The sequence below is a fragment of the Perissodus microlepis genome, chromosome 5 (assembly GCF_051167445.1).
Source record: "Perissodus microlepis isolate ML-2025 ecotype Zambia chromosome 5, ASM5116744v1, whole genome shotgun sequence".
Classification (NCBI taxonomy): Eukaryota; Metazoa; Chordata; class Actinopteri; order Cichliformes; family Cichlidae; genus Perissodus; species Perissodus microlepis.
The window spans coordinates 4,591,731-4,616,356 of NC_140465.1; the positions used below are offsets into that span (position 1 = coordinate 4,591,731).

General features: G+C 40.2%; 1 protein-coding gene and 1 long non-coding RNA gene across 6 annotated transcripts in view; both read right to left on the reverse strand.

The window, feature by feature from the left end:
• Nucleotides 1–24,626, reverse strand: part of epha8 (eph receptor A8) — a 150,982-nt gene that overhangs the window by 101,585 nt on the left and 24,771 nt on the right. For all 4 annotated transcript variants that reach the window (XM_084927461.1, XM_084927460.1, XM_084927459.1 and 1 more), the window contains exon 2: nucleotides 5,327–5,391. In XM_084927461.1, the coding sequence (XP_084783587.1) occupies nucleotides 5,327–5,391 (65 nt within the window). The remainder of the gene's footprint in view (nucleotides 1–5,326; nucleotides 5,392–24,626) is intronic.
• Nucleotides 17,235–20,326, reverse strand: LOC146386419 (uncharacterized). 2 transcript variants are annotated; one of them, XR_014800213.1, is made up of 3 exons: nucleotides 19,576–20,326; nucleotides 18,486–18,645; nucleotides 17,235–18,019 (listed from the first exon to the last, which is right to left on the reverse strand). It is a non-coding gene; the product is annotated as an uncharacterized LOC146386419 (long non-coding RNA). The 2 variants fall into 2 exon arrangements; XR_014800212.1 differs by having other exon boundaries at nucleotides 18,516–18,645; nucleotides 19,576–20,320.

The window sequence follows — 24,626 nt, forward strand, 5'->3', positions numbered from 1 at the left end:
ATCACTGTTTTCTGGCAAGAACAAGACAAGAAGAAATTTAAGCAGGGAACAAAGTTTTCTGAAGAACGTGTCTTCTTATTTCACCGTTGCAGCAGTACCCCCACTGTGTGTCCTGAATGCACGAGATGCTCCTGCATTAATATATCATAGAAACACCTATAAAGTCGTGGCATGCTTTCACATTATTGCCTACAAAAACTCAGGTGTCCATGTCTACTCATTTTGTCTAAGAAGAATGACATCAAAGTGCACCGTGAGCCAGCAGTCGCTTGTGGCACAGCCCACCGTTTCCAAAAAGAACAACAGTGAGCACCAACCGGTGTCAGGAGTCTGAATCACCTAACATTTTCGGTGCTTCTCCTGCCATAGGGTTAGGGTTAGCCTAACTCTAACATACAATACATATACCATGTGATTCCTGTGCTGAGGTACGATTGATCAAATCGCACCACCACTTGCACTCATGCTCACAGTTAACCTTAGCCCACCTATTGTAAACAGCTGTGCATCAGGACCTCTAAATTCTTTATTATTTATTGAGCCATACTGTATATTTATTCTGGTGCAGTCCTAGCGAGGAAACTCAAACCATTAAACATAGGTACTTTTCTGGTTTTCACTCACCATGGCTGAAAAAAACTGAAAGCAGAAGCTGACCCGCAGCAGCAGTAAGCACTGCCGCTGCTTCAATAGCTTTGCTGAGGAATCATTTTGAATGCATCATTATCAAGCTCAAAACATACACACTCGACTGTAGCACTTACTGCTCTGAGTATATCAAACCTCCCACACGGAAGACAGCAGCTCCTTACTTACATTAAACAAGCCTGTGCCCAGACTCACAAATGACAAAATCCAGCTGGAGGCCATCAGTGGTGAAAATACAAACAACCTTAATTCTATGTATGCACAGTAATGTATAGTTGATAGATTTGTATGGCAATATAAGTCTTGAATATTTAATGCCAGCATGCCAGAAATACCAAGCGCTGGATACGCTCTTGATCTCAGGTAACTTGTCAGCAGCATGATGTGTATTTATCCAGCTACAAACATTAGTTTTGTCTTACACAAACGAGCCGTCAGAGAAATGCAGAGCTTCTCTCAATGTCAAAAAATGAAGAGGAAATTATTTTAATTTAAATATTTAAAAAAATAGCGCAGTTCTTTTTATAACACTGCCCATGATACACACTCTACCCTTGAGAGGATACAGAACATGAGGAAAGAGGTGTCATTTTTTTTGTTGGCGTGGCAGGAAGCACAGAGGTAGTTTTGATAACTCTGTGACCTTGAGTTGTTTAGTACTAATTACAACAGCAGCAACACCAAATCACGGAGTCTTCTTTGCAATCTAAGCAATATATACAATTTAACTGAATACTTCAGATAGGACGTGTTTTTAAAGTGTAGGAAAACAATAAACTTGTGCTGGATATCTGTATCGATATGGGCCGGCTAACGTATTAGGAATCGATGCCAAATGGATTGATGGAAATATAAACCTACAGACATCGGGACAGGCGGCAGGACCCACCAGGACCATCTGCACCTGCACAGGGTCTGAGGATTTCATCCTGATGGCAGTCCGAGTGCCACTGCCTGTAAAGGTCTGTGCGTCCTTCTGTGGATATGCCTCCCTCGCCTCCCTCACTGAGCCACAACCAAACCAGTTATGATAAACAATGTTACAGTCAACATAATGTTCTCCACAGCTTCTTCACACTCTTTCAAACCTGTCAGATATGTTGAACTTGCCCTCAGCTTTGAAAACGAATGCCAGACAATGAGCACAGGACCCACTAGAGGATGCGGGGTCCTCTGGCCACCCTCAAGAGGTTTGCTTCTGATTGTTTGGTCAGAGACATTCACACCAGTGTCCTGCTGGAGGTGATTTTGTAGCTCTGGCAGTGCTCATCCTATTCCTCCCTTGCAAGGAGCAGAAACCAGTCCTGGACCTTCTACAGGCCTGTCCAGCTCTCCTAGAGTAACTCCCTGTCTATCCTCTTCTATGCTCTTCCCTACCTTCTTGCAGTCACATGTATTCATGTGCCAAACTAGAGAAGTTGCATCCTCCAACCTGTGGATCCTCGATACATTTGAGGTATCACATCCCACCACCAGTGGCAACACTGACCCTAGCCAAATGCAAAACAGTTAGAAAAGTTGAAGAAGGAAAAATGTCAGTGGTATGTAAGACCATCCCAGTTTTTAGGGTTGTCTCATTGTTGTTGTTAATGTCATTAACACCAAAGCAGCTGAAACTGTTAAAGAGCACCCTCTGCTACCAAACTGACCCGATCAATATCCCAGAAGTTTGATTGACTTGGTCAAGTGTTTCCTTCATTTTTTCCAAGTTGAGTATTCCTGTTATATTATAAGGCTTTTTGTAATTCAAGGCATGATTTTCGGAAACACAAAATTATAATTAAAAGATCAGAAGAATTTTTAATCACACGTGCAAATGGGTCAGTACAGTCAATGGAGTGAGCAGCTGAAATGGGCTGGAACAATCCAGAACAAAATTCCAACACTGTCAGTTAACAAGTAATTAAATGTGATAGACAGTTTAATACTTAATGATAGCAAGCAAGTTCATTCTCCGTCAGCTGCAGGCTGGCACGGTTTCCAGCTGATGCCATGAAGTTACTCATCAAGCCTGAAAGTGATGTCAACCTACTGCACAATCTGCACGCACACACCCTTTCCTTCGTCTCATCCCCATCAGGTGGGGAAGGGCAGCGAGCATAAACTGAATTACTTTTTCTTCAGTGGCAAAAAAAACCCCTCAGCAAATATCATCAAACACACAAGATGTTTCTGTGCGACTTGGCCAACTGCCTCACTAGCCTAAAGGTGCAGTAGCAGTATTTAAGGGGAAAAAAATATGTGTGATAACTTCACTCTCAGAGATGGAGAAAGATGTGAGAAACTGCAGACAGTAGAGGAAGGTGAGAGATGACTTTTACAGGTACAGACTGCTCAGCAAGTGATATTTGATAAACTGGAAACCTAAAGCTTACATGTACTTACTCTTTGTATTTCTTTTAAAGTCGGGCAAAATCATGATCTGTTCATGATGAGTTGGAGAAACAACAACAAATACAACTATTTCACCTAATTCAAAGGTTATGACTGGACATAAAATTAATAATAAGGATACTGGTTTGCTGTGGTGTCCAGTCATAAATGTAGGAGAGTAACAAGTCGTCACTTTGAACTGTGGATGCTCTTTGGAAAAACTGCAGATTTCCACCTTTAAACTAGCTTGCAAGGTTGGGAAGCTGCTAGGACGGATGCAACATCTGCTTATATAATGTAGACTGGAACCTCAGAGCCAGCAGCCACACAGGTCAGCTGATCCAGCCCGTCCGCGAAAAAAACAAATTAAAATAGTTCATAATACAAAGTACTGTGTGACCTATTTCTAAATGAGTCTTTTCCCTGTGCTACACACCTACCCAATAACTTCAGATTCCCTCATCTTCCAAATCCCATTTTAATCCCTGAATACAGTATATTAAAATAACAGCTAGCCAACAGTACAGCATGTAATGACTATGTTGTGATATTTTAGTGTCTGTAAATCTTTGGGGAGGGTTTGTATTTATGTTTTTGCTTTGTTGCAACTTCATTTCCACTGAGGAAACTATTTTTATTAAAAGGATTTGTCTAGATAAGACTTATGTGTTACCACAATTATTATTCTAATAATAATAATTATTGTTGTTATTATTTTGTTTTTCCACTGTTTTTTGGAGAAGCTGTCTGCAGGGGAGATACGAACATTACTTTTTATTGCACAAAAGGCAACGAGTGTGATGGTGAAAAGCAAAGTATATCCAGACTATATGTGCATTATAGTGTTAACAGCACAGACAGCATGTTAACACAAAGTTAGCCATGAACCCAGAGAGATGTTAAAGCTAACAACCAACAGGTAACACAAAGCAGTAGGCTGCAGCCTCCGTTTCTACCTGTTTAATTTCTAAATTAGAATCACCATGATGATCACTTTAAAGTCTCTTTATGCTGGTTTTCAACTTTGCTCTGTGCTGTCGGCTTTGTATAAAATGGGATTTGTGTTATTGTATGGAACTGTTGGGTAATTATGAGACAAAGTGTTTTGTAATGAGAAAGTAATATAACTAGCAGTGTAACAAATTACTTTCTCCAGCATGTAATCAGTGATTTTACAAAGTAATTTATTTTATTTATGATTCATAACCTTAACCTACAGGTCCTTAACCTTTTAAACACAAGGTTTGCTGTGCATGAATGGATATAAATGGCCTGAGCTTCTGTTTAAAATAAAGAATCCACAAAAAGTTCAAATGAATTCACACCATCTGTGATTTCATAGACAATCATATAATCATAGTGTATGTAGCCTGACTACAGCGCCACAAAGCTGAACTCCTACTCTACATCTACTCTGCCAAGTGTTTGTTCTGCAGGAGCAGCGAGGAAAGAAAAACTCTCTCATCAAATTATGAGTGAATATTTCCTGCATATTGAACCAATTAAATGAAACACTACAGGCTGGGTTTATGTAATCTAGATGTTAGAACATGGACCTGTCAGGATGGAGGAGACTCACTTCTCACGCTGCTATCACGCCGAAGGAGTGATTTCACTCAAAGCTCTAATCCAATTCTTCCAGCTCTTTTCTCAGGACTTGAAAGACAATCCATCTGTTCCTCCTGGCCGCCGTTCAATCACACCGCCTTCTGTTGTGTGGGCCGGAGGTGAGTTAAATGTTTCTAGCACTTCGCTGACAGCCGAGGGAGTCAGGGACACGGTGGCATCTCTCTGCTATAAAGATCGCGGCTGGAGTCCTAATTCATCACCCCAGGCATCATCATGTGGCATTACAATATGCTAATGCGGCGACGCCGTGCCCTCGCTCTCACCTCGTTCTCTCTTTCATCTTTTTCTCTCCTCCCCTGTCTCCCTGGGGGCTGAGCCACCTCCACCCCAAATCCCACGCTGCAATACGCACCTTGCTGCCAGTATGTGCAGGGGGGCTTAAGAGTGATGTCAAAGCCAATGTTGGAATTAGGTGAGTGCTGTGTGTAGTTGTCTGACTGCAAATGACGAACATGTAATTAGCCTTTCGTGTCAGAGTTACAACTGGATCGGGTTTAATAAGAACAGGCTTCCCCGCCAACTGGAAAATCACCTCACATGCTTTCAAATGGGAAAAAAATAGAAATAACTTGCAAACGGGTATTTTTGGGGTTTAAATTTATGGACTTGGGATTAAGCGCAGACGCAGTACAAAAGACTGCCCTGCAAACATGCCGGTATCAGATGTCATTCTTACCCCATGTGATGGATATGTTAGCCAGCCCCAGTCTCCTGTGATTGTAGTCGTGTCCAGTAGATTCACTGCAAAAGAGAGAGAAGAGAACAACACACCAGAGGAGGTAAGTGGTGAACTTTAAATGATTGTTTTTCCTCATCCTGCCCCATCCATCCTGTCCTTCATAACTATCCTCTGTGTGCACTGGCACCCGACAGAGCACCCCACATACACACATACACCTGTCTGACAGGCGTGACTGATGAGCCGGGACGGTCGTCACGGCAACTCTAAGCCAGGTGTCACATCCGTGATGTCACCTTGACCTGTTTCACCCATCACGGCACCTCAGAACCTCAGTGGTATGAGCTCAGAATAGAACAGGACACGAAACACTGCTTTTCAGAGTGGAATAGAAACATATATATGGGTGAAAACCACCAATCAGAATGCTCCATTTTCATATGCGTTTTAAGTCAGGAAAGAAGTGGCATGTAAAAGGCAAGTACCAAACACCAGCATGTAACACATGGGATGGACATACAGAAGGTTAACAAGAGTGCAAAACAGTTTGACAAAACATTACGGCAAAGTGTCACTCCAAGCAGGCGGCGACCAATCAGACACTGTTTGCCTGTCTCTATTTTTCATGGTACTTTTGTTTATTGCTTGTTGGCTGGAAGTTTCAAGGGCAGCACAGTGGTGCAGTGTGAACATGCCTCACAGCAAGGCTGTGGTTTCAGACCTTTCTGGGGCCTTTCTGTGCGCCTGTGTGGGTTTCCTCCCACAGTCCAGACATGTACATGCTAGGTTGACTGGTGCTTCAGTATTGGCCGTAGGTAAGGATGTAGGCTGCGTGAATTTGGCTTACAGTGCAAACCACTTTTGTTTGGTCAGTAAAAGTAAAAATACCAGTCCAGTACTGCAGTATTATTTGGGCATTTAAGTGCAGATTTGTTCTGTTTGAAGCCAATTAAGTCAGACTGGCTAACACTTAACTTATCTTTAGCTTTGTTACAGCAAAAAAACTGAAATGAGAAGTTTTTTTTTTCTTTTACCTGGTAATTAAGCATTTGGTGCATGTGTTTTTTTTCCTGTTTGTTTGCTTGTTTGTTTAATAGTTTTTGATTTTTAAATGAGCCCAACCTGAAATAGCGAACACATAGCTTAACTCTTTTTTACCATCATAAGTGTTGTTCAAATGACTGTAACTCCATTATGCTCATTGTTTTAGAAAGTTGAGAAGACGAGCTGTACGGGATATTCGGTGTGTCACAGTAACACAAAGCATTCACAAAGTACTGCTGTCTGAACACGGGCAGCATAATCAGCTCCACCTTGCTTTTGGCAAATGGCAAACCACGTTCCCATAACTCCTCGATCATTTTGGGCTAGAGAGAAAATTCAAATAGAAAGCCCGAGCTAAATGTTAAAATAAAAGTTAAAAAAAAACCAAAACTGGTTTTAGAGAAAGTCATGTTACAGAAATAGCAGCAATTTTATAAATATTTAATATAAACATAATTTAATAACTATAATTATATAATAATTCAATTTGGTAGCACTATGTAATACAGCCCAGGACCAACCCAGTAAGCTTGTTTGGTCATCAAGCTTTTAAAAAGTGCAAACAGCTAACTTATGACATTTTAGAATTTAAAAATAAAACCTCCATTTACTGTGAATGACCTGTAGCAGCATCTTCATGGAGACCCACGCGCTTGAGTTATGTTCACTTCAAATGGAAGTTAAAGTATTTTCAGCTCACACAGACTTGTCCTTCTTCCTATAATTTCTGTATGTTTTGTGTCTTTATCCGATACAGCTGCATCTAAAATTCACTCCACATTCGATCAAAACACATCTGAGTGACAGGACTTTACAAGATGGGATGGACAGCTGAGGAAAAAACGCATCTTGGTGGACTATTAATTCTACACAGCAGCAGTGTCCATACAGTCTGCTCAAGCAGGTATGTGTGTGTATGTGCGTGTATCTCACCCCTCCAGCACTTCCAGCTAATATGATCTCTGCCCCAAGGCTGCTTGTCAAGCAGCCAAGTGCTGTTCCCCATATTGGAATGAGTTTAACAAAACACTTCGCACTTCTTAGCTTTCGGTCTCTCATCTTCATCTCTCTGCTTGACACTTGCTCTCTTCCTGTCTCTCTTGCTACCGTATGCAACCGTTTTGCCTCAAAGCAGCAAGCGAACTCCAAGGCCTGGCCTCCTCCCCCTCAGCTGGCTGAGTTCATGCTTTTTACTCATACGGATAATTTTTCAGAAAACAACCGTGAGGTGATCTCTGTGGTTTCCTTGGAAAATGCTGCAAAGTGAAAGTTCAGAAATGATGACACTGACTGTTCAGAAGTTGCGCTTTTGTGCATTTGCATGTTTTGTAGATGCCAGTCTGCCGGCAAAAAGGAAATGATGACATTTACATATCTTCCTCTGTGATAGTTCATGAGTAACTATGATGTCTGAAAACTAGAAAAGCACCACAGAGAGACATTTCATGCACAGGAAGAGATGCGCAGACATTGATTGACGATAAGTGACAGGAAAAAAGCTGATGCACGTAATGAGCACTTAAAGCGTCTGCACAGCTACGGTACACTTACACAGGTGTTTTCTCTTCTGCCTGATTAGATGTCCTCTCAGAACTGTGCGAGCACTTTGTGCTTGACTGACGTCTGGCTTTCTCCATAACTTTAACAACAAACACTCCTACATATCTTTTCATAATACTGCAATAAATATGCAGCATATATAATATAAAGTAAAAAAAAAGACTATAGAAATTTCTTTCAAATTCAGCAGACACAAAAGAACAAATCCAAGATTAGCTCTGTTTAGTCCAGTATCAGCTCTAACACTAACGTCAACACTGTCTGAGTAAAACTGTATCTGAAGCATCCTGCTGTGTTTTTTGTGTTTATCAGAGTTTGTTCACTGAAACACTTGCTTGTCGCTGCTGGAAACACGGCTGATGAGAGAGCAGAGACTGGTTCACATAGTAAATGTGGCATGGAACAAAAATAAGGGTGAAAACAAAGAGTGAAGTATCTATTGTGTCTGCAGAAGTGCCTGTAATCATTAAAGTGCCTCTGTTAGCCTTTACTTAAGCACAGATAGTAATATCCCTTTTTTGTTTCACCCACCGGTTAATTTGATTTAGCCACAAAGAATATTTGGTTAGGTTAACAAAAAACCACACTCTTTTACAGCGTTGAACATCTTAGAAGGCTCCATCTCTCTAAAGGTGTCAGCACATTTATTACAATAAGAGCTTATGTGGTCTTTTTTTTGAGTACAGTCCTATTGGAGGTTGCCCAGTGACTACACTGAGTTTTTCTGGTTAGGGTTAGACAGCAACTGATTTTTAAATATTTGCGGCAGTTAGTCACAATATTATCACAGATTACATGTAACTCCTGTCTTGACACTACAAAGTACAAATACTTCGTTACCGTACTAGAATGTTCAGGTTTCTGTACTTTACATTTTATTTTTACGCCCTACTTTTTTAAACAGATATCTGTACTTTCGACTTCTTATATTTTCAGAACAGGCTCGTTACTTTTGCTTTAACAGATTTTGAGGGGAGTTACTATTTGACGTCCCTGCAAGCCTTCAAACATTAAAACAAATATGAGAGCGAACAGTGACACATGAAAGGCAGTCCTGTTTCAGTATTAATCACCAAGTAAAAAGAGATGAAAGAAGCAAAATTGTTTACCAAATTCAGGGGTTAAAGTGGCTCGGTGTTTTTAATTAACAACTCCAGGTCTCCGTAAGTTATGCTTGCAGTACTTAAGCAACTAGCAAGCCCTACTGGAGAGGAGCGCACATAAAGAGAATTTATTTTATTTAAGTAGCAGGTCATTTCAGTGCAGTGTTTCTATCAGCTCAACAAACATTAGCAAACGCACAACCTGTGTGAAGTTTGTCTCACGGTGTGTTGCAGCTAAAGGTCCAGCTGCTGTATTTTACAGGGAGAGAAAAGAAAGAAAGCTAACTTCGCTCAGAGATGGAGAAAGATAAGAAAGACAGGACAGGAGAGGAAGAAGAGAGCTTAGATTAGGACTGCTCAGTGGTGTTAAACTGTAAATGTGAAGCTTATATGTAAGTCCTCATGTTTTTAAATCAGATATTGGGTCTGTACATGTGACATTAGGGTTTTCTTCATATTGTGAAACATGCTGAGGTCGACTAACTGTGTTATTTAAAGGTTGTATGAAAATCCTCTGCAGGTTAGTCTGCTGTACCGTGAATGTTTCAAAGGTTCTCCCACCTGCTGGATCCCATTTTAGCCTCTTCTCTACTAATGTTCCTGTTAGAGGCAAAGTCACTCTCTACAGTGTAGGAAACAAAATAGAGATATTTTTAAAATTCCTTCTTTTTCTCTGTTTATGTTCTATTTTACTTTTACGTGAGTAAAGAAGTTGAATCAGTACTTCAACTCTTACTGAAGCATTTTTTAACACTCTCTGTACTTCTGCTACTCTATAAAAGTACAGAATATCTATACTTTTGCCCCCTCTGTCAATAGGAGGCTGTTTCTGTTTCAATGCTGTTTTAGTGTCATCTTGATGCGCCAAAATCACTCTGAAGATAGCAAATGACTGCAAAACAATTATTTTATTTTTATTATTAACTGTAATTTGTGCTGATAATTATGTAATAATAATGAATTAAGAGCAATAAGATGCTTTTCAGAGTGTAGTGACTTTCGAGTCTCCTAGCATAGTTGTTCCTAACTGTAGCCTGAAGAAAGTTCTAATTAGGCAGAATCATTGAAAACACCTGTGTGGGTTGACAGCCCTTCAACGCAAATGATGCGTGTGCATACACCCACACACACACGGACATGCACAAAATCACTTATTTTGCAGCTCTCTTTATTAAAATGATTCTGGGCTGTCTGGCTCTTTGGTGGCTCCAAATAGCAGGAGTCAGCCATTCTTAGAAGTAATGAAGAGATCTAATCTGGGTTAGTCCAACTCTGAACAGTGCTTACTGGCTGCTGTTTTGCAGAGGGAGTTGTGTGTTTTGCTCTCAAGTGTCAATTTGTGGCTTGCAGTGGGTCAAGAACACCCACAATTCATAGAGGCAACTAGGATGAGTGCAAAATGAAGTAATGGGGATGGAGCACTCTTCTTTACTGAAGCTCCACTTCATGATTTAGAGTAATAAGACACAAGTATTTTTCCATAAAAATCTTGCCAAGTGGAGTCTCGTCATCTTCTAATTTCTCTGTGCAAAGGCTGTAGCTTTTCTCACGTGTTGCAATTAGCTGGTGTGTCACTCCTTCTAATTTGGGCATTGGGCCGCTGTGGAGGGCAGTGGGTCAGAACACACAGACAGATGGCAGTGCCACCATTCGCTCATCCCTCCATCCATCCCTCCCTCATCTCCCAGCCTTCTCTCTGCCTCTCCCTCGCCAAGGCGCCGACATCCCATTGCATCGTATCGATGATGCGGTAGCCCCTTGTGCTCTAGCCAAGGTCACAAATGGATGTCGCCAATTACACTCCCCTGAGTGCTCTCCGCCGGCCCGCCAAAGTGACATAATGAAAGCAGCGTACCGGTGCAAGTGGATTTAATAATTCTTCACTGCACCGAGGGAATTTTGCTCCACTATACTGTTATTATTAAAGCACGAAAAAATAAAGACAAATAAATCCACTCCCTGAATCTGAAAATATGTGAGGCGGCATGTTATCACCGCCGCAGACCGTGTGAAGATTCACAAGCCGTTCCCAGTGGTATTAATTTAATTTCCACTCAAATGAGAAATCCCTCTGTCTTTGAAGGTGGTGGGAGTCATTTATCTAATTTGCTCTAGCTGCCTGAATTATGACTCGTATACAAGCGATAGGGTTTAGTGGCATGTCTGCTGCTTTGCTTTAATGTGACGGCAACTGTGTGAATAGAAGAGAGGACAGGCAGTAATTATCACTTTGTATACACACACCCCAACACACACACACTTTGTCTCATCTTGTATGGAGGAAAGCGGAAAAAAGCTCAATCCTTTTTTTATTTCTCCTTTTCTTCATTGCATCCCACCTCCACCTTCAAGCGCTGTTTTCACAAAGTTCTAAAAGCAGTGCTTTACAAGGCTTTTGAGGGAACAGGCTGACCTCCAGTAAGCTCCAGCAGCAGAGCTTGGTCTCAAAAACTCTGCAGCAGTGAAGAGGTTAAAAGCCTCTGTTTGGCGTTGGAGCCGGGCGGAGGGACCGAGAGTGCATCTCCTTGAGGACCCCCGGGCTTGAAATTGAGTTTGTTCCTGTTTCACAGCATTCTCTTAATAACAGGAACACAAACCATCACCCCCACCTACACCTTCACCAATTTCTCTCTGTGCTGCTCTCCTCCACATCTCGGAGAGCGCCAAATGAAAAAGCTGTCCGCCAACTTGGGAGCTTGTTCCCACTCACTCAGAGACACAACACATATTTCCCAGGGCGGCGCTCAACTTTTTCGCGGTGCCATTACTTTTCCCTCCTCTCTCGCCCCCATGACTCCATCGGACTGGTAGGTTAGCGCCGGGGCTCGTGCGTGAGCGCCTGCGGCCTGGCACTTCATGTCACAGGCATGTGTCAAATCAGCCAGGCCTTCCGATGCCTCTGAAAAGGCAGCAGTGGTCGTGGCCGGCTGAAAGAGGCTGCATGTGTGGCTGGAGTCAACGTGGAAGGATTATGGGCTGTCACAGAACGGCTTGCCTGCAGCGCTGTCGATGGCTCGGTATGGCCAATAGCAACAAAGTTGTCTTTATAAAAAAAATTGTATGTATATATATATATATATATATATATATATATATATATACACATACACACACACACACAAACACAAAAAAAGAGGCGAGTATAGATGGAGGAAATGGCAAAACACAGCAGATGCTCAAAACTTCATTTCCACCCCAAAAGACATGGTCATACATTTCAGAAGGGAGAGTGCAGCCATCACTCTACACAAAGTGTATCAGCACACACACACATATAGCATGTGTACATGCAGAGAAATAGAAGGCAACATTCGATGGCAATCAAAAATGTGCATAGACCAACGCATAAGTGTACATCCTTTCAAGCAAATATGTACGCTCACACATATGTACAGACACACTCATTGATGGCACAGCTCTTGTGTGAGACAGGCACTGTGACAGCTGTGTAATTATCTCATCAACACCTCCCTGCTCTAACAAGCTTCTCCTTCTCTTGTCTCTCTTCGAGCCGCCTGTAACGCTCCTCATAGCTGCTGCGACCACGGACGATAAAAGCCTTCACGGAGATGAGAGGAGCTTCACCAAAACACCGAACGCTGGCGCTCGCTTTTTCTCTTTTATTTCCTCTTAGTCTCTCTCGCACACACAGACGCACACACTGGGACACGCAGAGCTATTTTCTGTCCTTTCTAGTTTTGTTTTTAGAATTGCTTCGCAGTCCCAACACCAATTCCATACTCTCCAATTATAAGAACAAGTCCACATAAATTACTGCCTCTCAAGAAAACTCAAACCAATATGAAATAATTTACAAGCATTATTTTCATCGCCAGCGCTCCCCTCCTCTCCTCTTTACAGATGCAAGTGTATGGGGTTTTTTTGTTTTTTTTTAAAGAAATGCTGATGATGAGCGGTGCCAGTCACAGGGAGGTGTGCTGGTTTAAGTCAGGCAGATGAAATGAAGAAATGAAAGGTGGAAATGAATTAAGGGAGACTGATATGATTCCCAAATTGTTCATTTGGTGCTCACAAGCAAAGAGAGAGCACATTATTAGTAGATCGTGTTAATGCACCACCAGGACAGTATCCAGTGATGGTGGGTGATTAAAGTAAAGTAGTTTTCAGGCATTTTTGAGATTGAAAGTGTGACTCCTCGGTCACCAATGAGTTGTACAGCAGTCCAGATCCAGACCCAGATGTCATTCTTTGCTGGTTATTTCAGTCTGGCACAGCTGTTCTGAATGGGTTCATGAATAAGGTAGATGTTAATGGATATATTCAACAGCTCTGGTACACAGGAAACACACAGACCAATCACATGCTTTGTGAGTCATTCAATGTGATGCTGCTCAGCCAATCAAATAATTTATTTAGAGTGCATGTGGGAAAACAGAAAACTCCACGAGGAGATGAGAGAAGCCTGAAGAAGTCAGGAGAGCAGCAAGAAAAGAGGGGTTAAAGCTGAGATGGGTTACATGTGAAGGAAAAAGAAGAAAAGGGGAAACGCAGAGTACAAGTTTTCCTTTTTTTTAAATTAAGCATTTTATTTTAGGATAGCTTTTTCAGAAGGTCTTTTTTAACTTTTGAATGCAAACCTTGATTAACTTTGAATGAGAAAGAATTAAATATATTGAAATATCTTGCACTGAATTCTGATGCACGTGGAACTTTATGACATTCTGGAACTTTGTTATTTTAATTTTTAACTGACAGCCCTGCTGTATAGTAAAGAAACGTAAAATCGTGGCTTATCAGGCACAGCTATGCTGCAGAGTGAGAAAAAGTCCAAAAACTAAAGAAAAAAAATATGATTTTATTTGGGGTAATAAGTTACGAGCTGGAAGAAGTGCAAATAGATTTATCATGACTGTGAATGTGTTTACATTTTATTTTTACCTGTTGAAAGACATTTCATTCAAATACTGGCTTCCATTTTAGCGATCTACGATGGAGGAGTGCTGGCAGGCTATACACTAAAAATGTTATGTCTGTAACATCTGTTCCCTGAAGGAGGCAAACGAGGTGCAACACAAGGTTGCCTCCCTGTGCAGCTGGGCTCGATGAGCAGTGGTTATCGAAATGAGGGATAACTGTGTTACAGGTCTGCTCATAAGTCATCACAGTTCATCTCCCTATCATGTTTTGAGTTTGAGTAGGGCTCATGGTATAGTTTTGGTTTATGAAGTTATTTATGTTCCAGTTATTCAGTATTTCATCCACCGTGTTCACTCCATTGTTTGTATCCTCACGTCCTGTGTGTGCTATTGTTTGTATAGTCTGTGTCTCAGTGTATGTCCTGTCTTATTGTGATAGTCCTGTGTAGGTGATGTTCTGTTCTGCTTCCCCTGTTTCGTCAGTCAGATTATGTCCAGCCGTGTTTCCTCTCTGCCTCGATTCCCTCTTGTGTATATAATGTCTCTGTCTCCTTCTGTCCAGTGTTGTGATCTCCTTCTTGCTGTTTCCTGTCTGTATAGTAATTCCATGTATAATTCTGAGTGTGTAGTATCTCCCAGTTAACCTTCCCAGTTTAGTTGTTTATCTATAAACTCACAGTCCTGCCTGTGAGTCTGCACTTTGGGGACATAACTCTGCCTAGCACACAGATCCACTAACACTACCTTAAAGGCATGAATAGACATGTCTTCAGCCAAGACAAGTTGAGTGGAGCTGAATAGGTACTAGTGCAAAATAATAATTGACTTTAGGCCATGAAAACAGATCAGAGGGGAAAATGAGTGTAAAGTGTAAGGGTTAGGGTTACCACATGTTGGTAAACTTCAAAGGGCTGTTCAACTTTCAGTTGTCATGTCAAGACCCAGATTCACAGAATATAATCTTATCAGAATTAGCTTGAATCATGGCCCTCTTTAAAGATTTTCTTCATAACAAAGCAGCTTTTTCTTTGCTTATCACCGTGGTTACTATTCCAAGACTTATCTTAAAGTAAAATGAGTCTGATGAATGTCTGTCAACATTAGATTCTTCTTCGTCACTCAACTGAAGTTATCTGGGCTGCTTCACTAAATTTCCCTAAGTCTAGTTTTGTTTGACAAGATTTGAAGAGAGTGCATCAGAAGAAGAACCCTCGAAACTGAGTTCTGTAAAGTTTCTTCAGCCAGTAGTGACTTTCATTTTACAGAGAAGGGAACAAAATCATGTGGCTTCCTGGATGACAAATGAGCTGTAAATAAACCACAACACATGGGAGCAGAACTCCAGGCTGGGATCACACCCAATACATAACATGTTTGTGTTGCTGCAACTGCTTACCCACAACATATGTTACTACACATTATGCCAGCATTCTTAGTGGTCATTTTTCTTCTTTTCCTACCTTCTTGCTTAATACTATTTTGATAATTACTGAGTTAATAGTATTAGTAAATATTATGTGTAATGCATTTAAAAAACCCTCATATAGTTTTTTGTTGTTGTTTGTTTGTTTGCTTTTTTAAAATAAAACTGTTGCAGAAAACCTATTTTTATTTTCAGGCTATAAGAATTTTCAAGCAGGCTCCAAGAAGGTTTGCATGTGTACAACCTTAATGCTGGCTCTCATCCACTGTGTAATAAACTAAAGACTCGAGAAAGACAGAGAGATGCTCTCTCTCTCTCTCTCTCTCACACACACACACACACACACACACACAGTTCAACACTGAATGCTCATCACTGATAAGAAGGTAGTGATCTGTGACAGAGTGGAGCAACCATTAAGGGAAGGAATGACAATGCAGTGACTGCATCTTTTCTTGATGAAGTTTGCCTTTAAAATGTGGATTAGATTACAAACCTGAGTACATCAGCTAATTCCTTATCATAATGGTACATTTTTTTTAAATTAATCTAAGCACATTTTAATGTATTGATGCTACTTTGTACTGCATGGTAAAAGCTGATGCCAGTTAACATACTTTCTGGTACCTTTTTGGCCATGAACAATTTCAATAATCACCTCCTCACCTAACAAACTGATTATAATAATTTTGAGTAAAATGTAACTGAAATGTATAAACGCAAAAGTTTATTTATTCACATAATTAATCATTAGGGAAAATATGCTTAGTATAAATTGAATGCATACCAATCCAGTACATTTCATTTAAATTTAATGTTTTCCTTTGTACTTATGCAAAAAGATTACTTGAAGAATTTACATCAAATCACTTAAAGTCAGCATTTTGAGTGTAAATATTTTCTTCAGTGTGGAGTCCAATCACTTGGACCTGTAGATACATGACTATAGACTTTACCTCTATTTTTTAAAACTGTAAACAGTAAGAAACCATCAATAGGAGAGAACACTGCCAGCCTACTTGTACTACAGAGGAGCCCTGCTTAGTAGAGCCACAATAGAGAAACAATGATGTAACAGAAATATATGGGCTACATTTTTCTTTAAGAGAAAATGAATATTTTACACATTTATGCCTTCATTGTCCTTGTCTTTTCTAAATTTACTCTCAGCATGTTTTTCTACATATCCTCACATCTCCCCATCTGAATAAATACTCACCGTCCTTTGTGGCAGTTTTCCATATGTCTAACTTGCTGTAAAAACGGTGCTTTGTTCAATGGTGTTCAGCTCTTTTTTTCCATTTTCTTTCTGTGTTTCTTGCTGTGTCTTCTTAGCATTTGTTGCAGTGGCCCATTTTCCCCACAGGGATCATTAAAGCTTCATCTCGTTACCTCCACACCTACACTAACCTTCCTCCCTCTTCTTCCTCGTCTCATCTTTCTTCAGACTCTCCCTGAAGTTTTTCTCCCCAGAGGCTCTTCTTTCCTCCGAATGTCTCCATTGTGGTGTAAGCCTTTTGTCCTTGGTACCAAGAAAGCAGTACAACCGATGGCGGGAGAAGACGGCTGAGAGACTTATAATGACACACAGATGCAGATGTTCCCTTTAGAAAAGACTTTGTTTCAACTTTTCACCCTCTGCTTCTGAACTCATATGATAAGTGCCAGCAATAGGTTTTAAAGTGGTAGACAGAACAAACAAGTGGAAATGGTATGAAACAGTGTGGACACACACACACACACACACATACGTGTTTTCGTGATATATCAGTACGTATGACAAAAATGTGACAAATGGGAACGTGCCTTTCCGAAGGTCCTAGAGGCATGGGAATCACAAAAAGTTTGACCCATGCTTCCAGGAACACGCCCATCTGTTCAGATTTTGGCTAGGGCTAAATTTTGGTCAAACCTGCATTTAATGCTACTTGTGAGGACACTGTCAGGTTTATGTGACTTATGAGTACCATAAGGTCACACACAGATATTTCACGTTTAGGTGAATTGTGAAGCCCATGGAAACACATAATTTTCAAGTATACATGACTTATAAGGACCAGGTAAGGGTAGGTTCTGTATTTTTAGCTTAGCTCCTTTTGAGATTACAATATAATAGACATGGATGCACAATAGTAATGCTCACCAGTCGGGTAACTTCTGACAGAAATATCAGACATTTATGTGTTAATAAAACAGTAAATCTGAGCTGTGTAAAGACTTAAAAAAAAAAAGACATGGGTCAAATGTGGTCAGTCTACTTTTTAAGTCTTGATATTGTAATGCATTAATTAATTCGGCAGTGAATGTTCATGTGAATAAAAACGTGGAACATTATCTGCCTTTCTTATCATTTAATTGCAAAAAGCACCCAGCATAAACCACAGATTTATGAGTAAGAACAATGCAATACAGAAAACTGCAATACTGACATAACTGTGGAAGTAACAAAGTATCTCTCTTGCTTGTTTCTTTTTTTCTTGCATCTTTCTTTTAATGCTATGATCCTGTTGTGGATGTAGTACCTTATGACAACCCAGTCTCTGCCTTTCAGAGCTGCCGGCTCTGCTTGGAGGCAGCAGTCACATTCCTTTTTACCTGGTACTTTGCAGCTTTTTATGAAGTGAAACGTGCCGCTCAGCAACCTTCACTTCATCATTTGTCCACTTGCTTCTCACCGTCCCAGCTGTCATAAATGGAAACAAAAGAAAATATCTTAATGCAAATGCAAGAAAAGATAGAAAATATTCTAGTTTATAATGTGAATACAAAATGTTCTTAAACCTTGCTTTCTATTGGAGCACTTTAAAGGAGCAATAAGCACAATTCATCATACTTAGGTTGAAGGAATTAAAAATGACTATGTGAAGAACTAGAGGTGTAATTACATCTGGAGTACAGCATGAAGTCACAATCCCTCTCTCTGTGTTGATCTCCAGCCATAGACTTTGGTTTGGTTTACAGGCAGTGCAAAACAGCACACCTAGCAGTGAAAAGATATTGCTTATTGCTCCTTTAAGGATGCTTGGAATGAACCATTTGAAGTGCTGTGTTCTGCTGGGAATCAAATAAGATGAAATGATTTATGATAAAAGCTCTCAATAGTGTCATGTCTGAAAACAAACTTGTCCTTTGATCACAAGTATATTCACCTAAAACATTTTGTATTTGGGTGCCTTTACCCCTTCTTGGTGAAGTGTTGCTAATGTTTTTGTTGTCCAGGGTGATTGAGGCAGAGGTGCCCTTCATCTTGTCCAGGGCAGCTGAGTAAAGCGTGTGGCTTGGAACCCCCGGAATACTTGGTCCTTGAGCCTTTGAAAAGTAACAGTGAAATATGAGAATCAATGCATGCAATAGGTCTGTTTGCTTTTTTCTCTGCATTGTAGGCAAAGTCAGCGTTGGGCAGTGTGTAATTCTACATTAAGGGGCTAAGGGGCGATCGTGGCTCAAGAGTTGTAATCGGAAGGTTGCCGGTTCGAGCCCCGGCTCCGACAGTCTCGGTCGTTGTGTCCTTGGGAAAGACACTTCACCTGTTGCCTACTGGTGGTGGTCAGAGGGCCCGGTGGCGCCAGTGTCCGGCAGTCTCGCCTCTGTCAGTGCGCCCCAGGGTGGCTGTGGCTACAATGTAGCTGCCATCACCAGTGTGTGAATGTCTGTGTGAATGGGTGAATGACTGAATGTGTAAAGCGCTTTGGGGTCCTTAGGGACTAGTAAAGCGCTATACAAATACAGGCCATTTACCATTTGATATGAATATTTTACATGTGAACATAATCTACTAATAATACTCATCACAGTGTGATTGTTTGAAATCGGATAGAGTGTTATTATCATCATGACAAACATCCCTGCTGTTCAGTTTCAATGTAACACACACTAGAGTTGTTGGTTCTACCAATTGAGAAAGGCTAAAAAAAACAAATTCATGTCCTTCACAGCTTAAAACAATCTGAGGACAATGTAACACAAAAACATCAAATTTAGTAGGAATAAAGATCAAGCTGATGCTTTAAAGGGAAAGTTAGGACTAACAAATGATACGCCAATTTCTTTCTCCTAAGATGTTCACAAACAAGTGATGCTAATGTTGAATATGGGAAACTTTCAATCAAACTGATTATTTTAATACAATCAAAGTGCATTTCATTTACGCACTAGGACCAACTGACACATATACTTGATACCAAATACAAAAAAATAATGTGTAACCTGTTGGAAGAATGAAGTGGGTATGTCACTCACCAATTGGTCTGAAGGAGGTTGAGACAGGATCTCAGTACTTGGTCTCTGCAACAAAAGACAACAATATAACGTCAGAAACATTCTCTAGTATAAATCCCGACTATTTAATTAACTACAGATCATATTTGTATCAGTGAACATTATTACAGAAGGATCTGACTTCCTTATACCAGATTCTATAGAAACTTAACACTGTACGGTTCTGCTACCCAACGATATGAGGACAGTGTAACACACACTAGAGTTGTTGGTCCTACCACATGAGGAAGGCAACTGAAACACAGTCATGTCCTTCACAGCTTAAAACAATATGAGGACAATTTAACACACACTATAATCACTGGTCCTACCATATGAGGACTTCTACTTAAACACAGTCATGTCCTTCACAGCTTAAAACAATATGAGGACATGACGACTGAACACGTGTAGAGTTCACGTTCCTGACTTCTAACTTGTCCTGCTGTTGTCAATAAAAGCTCTAAACCCAACACTGATGTAAAGCCATCTATTTCCCCAGAAATTAAATCATGTAAACTGATCAGCGGGAGCTTATTTGGACAAAAACATGTGTAAAAGGACAAAAATATCAAATTTAGTCAGAATAAAGATCAAGCTGATGCTTTAAGGGAAGGTTTGGACTAACAAATGGTATAGACAATTACTTTATCCTAATGCTAATGTTGATTTTGGTTAACTTCGACTCAAACTGATTGTTTTAATACAATTAAAGTGCATTTCATTCATGCACTAGGCCCAACTGACACATATACTTGATACCAAATACAAAAAAATAATGTGTAACCTGTTGGAAGAATGAAGTGGGTATGTCACTCACCAATTGGTCTGAAGGAGGTTGAGACAGGTTCTCAGCACTTGGTCTCTGCAACAAAAGACAACAATATAACGTCAGAAACATTCTCTAGTATAAATCCCGACTATTTAATTAACTACAGATCATATTTGTATCAGTGAATATTATTACAGAAGGATCTGACTTCCTTATACCAAATTCTATAGAAACTTAACACTGTACGGTTCTGCTACCCAACGATATGAGGACAGTGTAACACACACTAGAGTTGTTGGTCCTACCACATGAGGAAGGCAACTGAAACACAGTCATGTCCTTCACAGCTTAAAACAATATGAGGACAATTTAACACACACTATAATCACTGGTCCTACCATATGAGGACTTCTACTTAAACACAGTCATGTCCTTCACAGCTTAAAACAATATGAGGACATGACGACTGAACACGTGTAGAGTTCACGTTCCTGACTTCTAACTTGTCCTGCTGTTGTCAATAAAAGCTCTAAACCCAACACTGATGTAAAGCCATCTATTTCCCCAGAAATTAAATCATGTAAACTGATCAGCGGGAGCTTATTTGGACAAAAACATGTGTAAAAGGACAAAAATATCAAATTTAGTCAGAATAAAGATCAAGCTGATGCTTTAAGGGAAGGTTTGGACTAACAAATGGTATAGACAATTACTTTATCCTAATGCTAATGTTGATTTTGGTTAACTTCGACTCAAACTGATTGTTTTAATACAATTAAAGTGCATTTCATTTATGCACTAGGCCCAACTGACACATATACTTGATACCAAATACAAAAAAATAATGTGTAACCTGTTGGAAGAATGAAGTGGGTATGTCACTCACCAATTGGTCTGAAGGAGGTTGAGACAGGATCTCAGCACTTGGTCTCTGCAACAAAAGACAACAATATAACGTCAGAAACATTCTCTAGTATAAATCCCGACTATTTAATTAACTACAGATCATATTTGTATCAGTGAATATTATTACAGAAGGATCTGACTTCCTTATACCAAATTCTATAGAAACTTAACACTGTACGGTTCTGCTACCCAACGATATGAGGACAGTGTAACACACACTAGAGTTGTTGGTCCTACCACATGAGGAAGGCAACTGAAACACAGTCATGTCCTTCACAGCTTAAAACAATATGAGGACAATGTAACACACACTATAATCACTGGTCCTACCATATGAGGACTTCTACTTTCCTGTTGGAGGTTGAGACAGGATAGAGGGACAGCAGGGTAGTAGCTCGCACAAATGATTCTATTGACACAACAGGGAAGTGAGATTAATGAACTGAATGCAACAGACTCTTTCAAAATAAAACAGGAAACATGGCATGAAAATACAAACGTGGTAATATACAGCCCTAACATAAACTCCTTAAAACGACATTAATAACGTTAAGCCAAACTCAACTAACCCGCCATTAAACATAAGATACTCAAAAACCTTAGAATAACATCAGAAACGCTGGGCCAGATACCCAGACCGTGAGCAAATAACTATAATATTATTGATTTGTGCTGAACACGAAAACATTAATATTATCATTTAAATCCCCCCAAGCATATCTTGTGTTGAAAAAAAATGTGTGTTGCAGTTAGCTACACTGAGCTTAGACTGACTGTCTCTGCAGTTGAAGATGCAGAGCACATGCAAGGCCGCAGGTACCTTTAACTCCGGTGGGAATTTAAAAACAGTTCAATTTAACTTCTAATATCTATTGTTAAAGATAAATCTTAAGTAATTTTTTAACATTTATCATCATTCACCACTTTCAATTTGTTCAAATCGATTGTGTATTGTTTTAATTCCGTTTAACTAACTTTAATTAGCTTGTTAAACATACAACTTTACCTTGCAAGTGTGCGTCGAAGCATGGATATCAAAGGTAAATACATACATCAAGATAAATCTCTCCTGAGTGCTGAAGGTCCCGGATGTGCCGTTCACGCAGAGCTCCGGCGAGGTTGTATCTTGCCGTGACGAGCAGCTCTTTGGTTGAGGCTTTCGAACAATCAGATGCATCTTTACTCACTTGTTGACCAATCAGAGACGTCGTTCTATGCTCCACTGACGAAATGCTGCATCCTCTCACCAGCCACGGTCTCTCCTCGTCCATTTAACAACAAAAACACAGCAACACGTGCTGTATTTGAGGTAGGAACACTTGAGAACTGTCACAATGTTTTGCAAACTGCTGTTACAGTTAATTTCGTTCCGTTAATTTGTTTGGTTCCTATTCTTAATTAACACTTAATACACATGTGGTTAGCTTGCCTGTCTAGTTTAAGTTAGCATGGGCATGTTGTTCACTGATAGAGTAAGGCCAAAATTGTCCTGATATTGTCAGTGTGTTATCATAAACATGTCCTAATTTGTCATGAAAAGAAGAGCAGCACCCCTAGACCCCCAGGTGAAAATACAGATAATAGATAAGCAATTTAAGAAAATAAGTATAATGTGTATAATAAATGATTTTACTGTCACTTTCCTGGGTCTGTTGACCCAGCGTTTTAAGTTTTAGTTTGTTTGGATGTCGATGTTTATTTATAAGTTCTTTAGGTTTGCTAAGTTCATTTGTTTATTAGATTACCCTTGTGATGTCTGTTTTATTGGGAAAGTCCTTGTCCTATATGCAGTGAGTCTAGTTTTGTTTCCCCTTGTCCCAGCTGTTCCTCATCCCCTCATTATCTCTCTGTGTACTTACAGTGGCTTGCAAAAGTATTCGTCCCTCTTTTCCACATTTTGTCACATTACTGCCACAAACACGAATCAGTTTTAATGGAATCCAATTGCAGCAAAAGGTGGTCCTACAAAGTATTGACTCAGGGGGCTGAATAATTACGCACACCCCACTTTTCAGTTATTTATTTGTAAAAAATGTTTGGAATCATGTATGATTTTCGTTCCACTTCTCACATGTGCACCACTTTGTATTGGTCTTTCACGTGGAATTCCAATAAAATTGATTCATGTTTGTGGCTGTAATGTGACAAAATGTGGGAAAGTTAAAGGGGGCCGAATACTTTTGCAAGCCACTGTACGTCCTGTCCTCATTTGTTCAGTGTCAGGTCATCGGTTGTCTTTGGTGCCACGTTTCCATGTTCCAGGTATCTTTGTATCCATGTCAGGTTTCATGGTTTGTTTGTTTTTTAATAAAAAATCTTTTCCCCAGGTTAGGTTATTGTTTAGCTTCACCTCTGCCTTTTGTTTTGTAATCTTTTAATTAAATTAAATAAAATTTTATTTATATAGCGCCAAATCACAACAACAATCGCCTGAAGGCGCTTTATATTGTACAGTAGATCGCACAATAATAGATACAGAGAAAAACCCAACAATCGTAGGACCACCTATGAGCAAACGCTTTGGCGACAGTGGGAAGGAAAAAACAGGAAGAAACCTCCAGCAGAACCAGGCTCAGGGAGGGGCGGGCATCTGCTGTGACCAGTTGGGGTGAGAAAAGGAAGACAGGACAAAGACATGCTGTGGATTAATAACAAGTATGATTCAGTGCAGAGAGGTCTATTAACACATAGTGAGTGAGAAAGGTGACTGGAAAGGAAAAAACTCAGTGCATCATGGGAATCCCCCGGCAGCCTACGTCTACTGCAGCACAACTAAGGGAGGATCCAGGGTCACCTGATCCAGCCCTAACTATATGCTTTAGCAAAAAGGAAAGTTTGAAGCCTAATCTTAAAAGTTGAGATTAATAAACAGCTTGCTTTCTGTTAATATTCAAATTTTCTTTCACGTTCCTTTGTGTCTGCATTTTGGGTCCACTCCTCAAATTCATACATATGCCTAACCGTTTTTCCCCACTCGGCGACACACCCGTCGGGGGTCAAACTCTGGTAATTGGTAATTCTGTTCTCAGACATGTGAAGCTAGAGACACCGGCAACCATAGTCAATTGTCTTCCAGGGGCCAGAGCAGGCGACATTGAAGAAAATTTAAAACTGCTGGCTAAGGGTAAACGTAAATTCAGTAAAATCATAATTCACGTCGGCAGTAATGACACCCGGTTACGCCAATTGGAGGTCACTAAAATCAATATCGAATCGGTGTGTAACTTTTCCAAAACAATGTCGGACTCTGTAGTTTTCTCTGGTCCCCTCCCCAATCAGACCAGGAGTGACATGTTTAGCTGCATGTTCTCCTTAAATTGCTGGCTGTCTGAGTGGTGTCCCAGAAACGATGTGG